This window comes from Necator americanus (genome assembly GCF_031761385.1).
Source record: "Necator americanus strain Aroian chromosome Unknown Necator_2022.05.29.01.15, whole genome shotgun sequence".
Taxonomy (NCBI): Eukaryota; Metazoa; Nematoda; class Chromadorea; order Rhabditida; family Ancylostomatidae; genus Necator; species Necator americanus.
The window spans coordinates 1-6097 of record NW_026986555.1 but is presented as its reverse complement, the minus strand read 5'-3'; the positions used below and the strand labels follow the sequence as shown (position 1 = coordinate 6097).

Below are 6097 nucleotides of genomic sequence, written 5' to 3'. Positions count from 1 at the left end.
TTACTTGTTTCGACAAATTTTACCAGAAGGTCCGTTACGTGGTTCAAGCGACTTCTCCAGTCGCCTACGATGTTCTCAGATGTGGCAAGCTCTAAATTCGATCACTTTTTTTGATATTGCTGTGTGGTGGGAGGGTGGAGACGCCCAAATATAATTTTCTTGAAGATGTTTCTCGAGCGTGTGCAATCGCTGCCCCAACACTTCTGCATAGCCTCATCGGATTGGTAGAGGAAGTATTTTAATGTTGATATATCACTTTTTAACTTGTTTCTCAAATTTTACCCAACATTTTTTCAAGCGCTTCTCCAGTCGCCTCCAGCTGCGTGGTTTAACCTGTGAAAATGCTCAATTTTTTTTGATATTTCTGTGTTCTAATAGTGAGAAGATCAATTTTTTGATATTGTTTTGTGGAAGTTCGTTGAAGATCCAAAGAATTTTCTTGAAGATGTTTCTCGAGCGTCCAATCGTTTCTGCATAGCCTCATCGGATTGGTCAGGAAGTATTTTAATGTTGATATATCACTCTTTACTTGTTTCGAAAATTTTATACGACTGAGGACGCAATCCTCCGAAACATCTACTGTGTGGTATATGCTGCTCTTTTTGCGAACTTTTCTCTGCCCAACATTTTTTAGAGCTGCGTTGTTTAACCTGCTGAAAATGTTCTTTTGAATCGTGAAGATAGGAGAGGATCATTGTTAGAGAGCTATTGTTTTGTGAAGTTCGTTGGAAGATCCAGAAGAATTCATTCAAGAAGACCTCTCCTCCATGGTTTCTGCCTCTAAATTCGTCACTATGCGGTCACACATTCCCCACTGCGAATTGGAAACGACTAGGACGCAATCCTTGAAACAGCTACTATGTGGTATATGTGCTCTTTTTGCGAACTTTTCTCTGCCCAACATTTTTTAGAGCTGCGTGGTTTAACCTGCTGAAAATGTTCAAAAAGCCTTTTGAATCGTGAAGATAGGAGAGGATCTGTTAGAGAGCTATTGTTTTGTGGAAGTTCGTTGGAAGATCCAGAAGAATTCATTCAAGAAGACCTCTCCTCCATGGTTTCTGCCTCTAAATTCGTCACTATGTCCACATTCACCCACTGCGAATTGGAAACGACTAGGACGCAATCCTCGAAACATCTACTTGTGTGGTATGTCCTCTTTTTGCGAACTTTTTCTCTGCCCAACATTTTTTAGAGCTGCGTTGTTTAACCTGCTGAAAATGTTCTTTTAGAATCGTGAAGATAGGAGAGGATCTGTTAGAGAGCTATTGTTTTGTGGAAGTTCGTTAGAAGATCCAGAAGAATTCATTCAAGAAGACCTCTCCTCCATGGTTTCTGCCTCTAAATTCGTCACTATGTCCACATTCACCCACTGCGAATTGGAAACGACTAGGACGCAATCCTTGAAACAGCTACTATGTGGTATATGTGCTCTTTTTGCGAACTTTTCTCTGCCCAACATTTTTTAGAGCTGCGTTGTTTAACCTGCTGAAAATGTTCTTTTGAATCGTGAAGATAGGAGAGGATCTGTTAGAGAGCTATTGTTTTGTGGAAGTTCGTTGGAAGATCCAGAAGAATTCATTCAAGAAGACCTCTCCTCCATGGTTTCTGCCTCTAAATTCGTCACTATGTCCACATTCACCCACTGCGAATTGGATACGACTAGGACGCAATCCTCGAAACAGCTACTATGTGGTATATGTGCTCTTTTTGCGAACTTTTCTCTGCCCAACATTTTTTAGAGCTGCGTTGTTTAACCTGCTGAAAATGTTCTTTTGAATCGTGAAGATAGGAGAGGATCTGTTAGAGAGCTATTGTTTTGTGGAAGTTCGTTGGAAGATCCAGAAGAATTCATTCAAGAAGACCGGTTTCTGCCTCTAAATTCGTCACTATGCGAGTCTACACATCCCCACTGCGAATTGGATACGACTAGGACGCAATCCTCGAAACAGCTACTATGTGGTATATGTGCTCTTTTTGCGAACTTTTCTCTGCCCAACATTTTTTAGAGCTGCGTGGTTTAACCTGCTGAAAATGTTCAAAATTTTGAATCGTGAAGATAGGAGAGGATCTGTTAGAGAGCTATTGTTTTGTGGAAGTTCGTTGGAAGATCCAGAAGAATTCATTCAAGAAGACCTCTCCTCCATGGTTTCTGCCTCTAAATTCGTCACTATGCGAGTCTACATTCACCCACTGCGAATTGGATACGACTAGGACGCAATCCTCGAAACATCTACTGTGTGGTATATGTGCTCTTTTTTGCGAACTTTTCTCTGCCCAACATTTTTTAGAGCTGCGTGGTTTAACCTGCTGAAAATGTTCAATTTTGAATCGTGAAGATAGGAGAGGATCTGTTAGAGAGCTATTGTTTTGTGGAAGTTCGTTGGAAGATCCAGAAGAATTCATTCAAGAAGACCTCTCCTCCATGGTTTCTGCCTCTAAATTCGTCACTATGCGAGTCACACATTCCCCACTGCGAATTGGATACGACTAGGACGCAATCCTCGAAACATCTACTATGTGGTATATGTGCTCTTTTTGCGAACTTTTCTCTGCCCAACATTTTTTAGAGCTGCGTGGTTTAACCTGCTGAAAATGTTCCAGCATCGTTCTTTTGAATCGTGAAGATAGGAGAGGATCTGTTAGAGAGCTATTGTTTTGTGGAAGTTCGTTAGAAGATCCAGAAGAATTCATTCAAGAAGACCTCTCCTCCATGGTTTCTGCCTCTAAATTCGTCACTATGTCCACATTCACCCACTGCGAATTGGATACGACTTGGACGCAATCCTTGAAACAGCTACTATGTGGTATATGTGCTCTTTTTGCGAACTTTTCTCTGCCCAACATTTTTTAGAGTTGCGTGGTTTAACCTGCTGAAAATGTTCAACAAGCAAATGGCGTTCTTTTGAATCGTGAAGATAGGAGAGGATTTGTTAGAGAGCTATTGTTTTGTGGAAGTTCGTTGGAAGATCCAGAAGAATTCATTCAAGAAGACCTCTCCTCCATGGTTTCTGCCTCTAAATTCGTCACTATGCGAGTCTACACATTCCCCACTGCGAATTGGATACGACTAGGACGCAATCCTCGAAACATCTACTGTGTGGTATATGTGCTCTTTTTGCGAACTTTTCTCTGCCCAACATTTTTTAGAGCTGCGTTGTTTAACCTGCTGAAAATGTTCTTTTGAATCGTGAAGATAGGAGAGGATCTGTTAGAGAGCTATTGTTTTGTGGAAGTTCGTTGGAAGATCCAGAAGAATTCATTCAAGAAGACCTCTCCTCCATGGTTTCTGCCTCTAAATTCGTCACTATGCGAGTCTACATATCACCCACTGCGAATTGGATACGACTAGGACGCAATCCTCGAAACAGCTACTATGTGGTATATGTGCTCTTTTTGCGAACTTTTCTCTGCCCAACATTTTTTAGAGCTGCGTGGTTTAACCTGCTGAAAATGTTCAACAAGCAAATGGCGTTCTTTTGAATCGTGAAGATAGGAGAGGATCTGTTAGAGAGCTATTGTTTTGTGGAAGTTCGTTAGAAGATCCAGAAGAATTCATTCAAGAAGACCTCTCCTCCATGGTTTCTGCCTCTAAATTCGTCACTATGTCCACATTCACCCACTGCGAATTGGATACGACTAGGACGCAATCCTCGAAACATCTACTGTGTGGTATATGTGCTCTTTTTGCGAACTTTTCTCTGCCCAACATTTTTTAGAGCTGCGTTGTTTAACCTGCTGAAAATGTTCTTTTGAATCGTGAAGATAGGAGAGGATCTGTTAGAGAGCTATTGTTTTGTGGAAGTTCGTTGGAAGATCCAGAAGAATTCATTCAAGAAGACCTCTCCTCCATGGTTTCTGCCTCTAAATTCGTCACTATGTCCACATTCACCCACTGCGAATTGGATACGACTAGGACGCAATCCTCGAAACAGCTACTATGTGGTATATGTGCTCTTTTTGCGAACTTTTCTCTGCCCAACATTTTTTAGAGCTGCGTTGTTTAACCTGCTGAAAATGTTCTTTTGAATCGTGAAGATAGGAGAGGATCTGTTAGAGAGCTATTGTTTTGTGGAAGTTCGTTGGAAGATCCAGAAGAATTCATTCAAGAAGACCTCTCCTCCATGGTTTCTGCCTCTAAATTCGTCACTATGCGAGTCTACACATCCCCACTGCGAATTGGATACGACTAGGACGCAATCCTTGAAACAGCTACTATGTGGTATATGTGCTCTTTTTGCGAACTTTTCTCTGCCCAACATTTTTTAGAGCTGCGTGGTTTAACCTGCTGAAAATGTTCAACAAATTTTGAATCGTGAAGATAGGAGAGGATCTGTTAGAGAGCTATTGTTTTGTGGAAGTTCGTTGGAAGATCCAGAAGAATTCATTCAAGAAGACCTCTCCTCCATGGTTTCTGCCTCTAAATTCGTCACTATGTCCACATTCACCCACTGCGAATTGGATACGACTAGGACGCAATCCTCGAAACATCTACTGTGTGGTATATGTGCTCTTTTTGCGAACTTTTCTCTGCCCAACATTTTTTAGAGCTGCGTTGTTTAACCTGCTGAAAATGTTCTTTTGAATCGTGAAGATAGGAGAGGATCTGTTAGAGAGCTATTGTTTTGTGGAAGTTCGTTGGAAGATCCAGAAGAATTCATTCAAGAAGACCTCTCCTCCATGGTTTCTGCCTCTAAATTCGTCACTATGCGAGTCCACATTCACCCACTGCGAATTGGATACGACTAGGACGCAATCCTCGAAACAGCTACTATGTGGTATATGTGCTCTTTTTGCGAACTTTTCTCTGCCCAACATTTTTTAGAGCTGCGTGGTTTAACCTGCTGAAAATGTTCAAAAAATTTTGAATCGTGAAGATAGGAGAGGATCTGTTAGAGAGCTATTGTTTTGTGGAAGTTCGTTGGAAGATCCAGAAGAATTCATTCAAGAAGACCTCTCCTCCATGGTTTCTGCCTCTAAATTCGTCACTATGCGAGTCTACACATTCACCCACTGCGAATTGGATACGACTAGGACGCAATCCTCGAAACATCTACTGTGTGGTATATGTGCTCTTTTTGCGAACTTTTCTCTGCCCAACATTTTTTAGAGCTGCGTTGTTTAACCTGCTGAAAATGTTCTTTTGAATCGTGAAGATAGGAGAGGATCTGTTAGAGAGCTATTGTTTTGTGGAAGTTCGTTGGAAGATCCAGAAGAATTCATTCAAGAAGACCTCTCCTCCATGGTTTCTGCCTCTAAATTCGTCACTATGCGAGTCTACACATCCCCACTGCGAATTGGATACGACTAGGACGCAATCCTCGAAACAGCTACTATGTGGTATATGTGCTCTTTTTGCGAACTTTTCTCTGCCCAACATTTTTTAGAGCTGCGTGGTTTAACCTGCTGAAAATGTTCTTTTGAATCGTGAAGATAGGAGAGGATCTGTTAGAGAGCTATTGTTTTGTGGAAGTTCGTTGGAAGATCCAGAAGAATTCATTCAAGAAGACCTCTCCTCCATGGTTTCTGCCTCTAAATTCGTCACTATGCGAGTCTACACATCCCCACTGCGAATTGGATACGACTAGGACGCAATCCTCGAAACAGCTACTATGTGGTATATGTGCTCTTTTTGCGAACTTTTCTCTGCCCAACATTTTTTAGAGCTGCGTGGTTTAACCTGCTGAAAATGTTCTTTTGAATCGTGAAGATAGGAGAGGATCTGTTAGAGAGCTATTGTTTTGTGGAAGTTCGTTAGAAGATCCAGAAGAATTCATTCAAGAAGACCTCTCCTCCATGGTTTCTGCCTCTAAATTCGTCACTATGTCCACATTCACCCACTGCGAATTGGAAACGACTAGGACGCAATCCTCGAAACATCTACTGTGTGGTATATGTGCTCTTTTTGCGAACTTTTCTCTGCCCAACATTTTTTAGAGCTGCGTGGTTTAACCTGCTGAAAATGTTCTTTTGAATTGTGAAGATAGGAGAGGATCTGTTAGAGAGCTATTGTTTTGTGGAAGTTCGTTGGAAGATCCAGAAGAATTCATTCAAGAAGACCTCTCCTCCATGGTTTCTGCCTCTAAATTCGTCACTATGT

The 6097-nt window shown here is 41.5% G+C and overlaps 2 protein-coding genes across 2 annotated transcripts; both read right to left on the bottom strand.

Moving 5' to 3' along the window:
* Positions 1–518: 518 nt before the first annotated feature.
* On the bottom strand, positions 519–1032 carry RB195_026572 (uncharacterized protein; the record flags this gene model as incomplete). Its single annotated transcript, XM_064177065.1, has 2 exons — positions 519–653; positions 928–1032. The coding sequence occupies 2 exons, from the start codon at positions 1030–1032 to the stop codon at positions 519–521; spliced, it is 240 nt and encodes a 79-aa protein (XP_064071071.1).
* An 894-nt stretch (positions 1033–1926) lies between these two features.
* Positions 1927–5377, bottom strand: RB195_026571 (uncharacterized protein; the record flags this gene model as incomplete). The annotated part of the gene is made up of 3 exons (XM_064177064.1): positions 1927–2022; positions 3442–3501; positions 5231–5377. The coding sequence occupies 3 exons, from the start codon at positions 5375–5377 to the stop codon at positions 1927–1929; spliced, it is 303 nt and encodes a 100-aa protein (XP_064071070.1).
* Between the last annotated feature and the right edge of the window lie 720 nt (positions 5378–6097).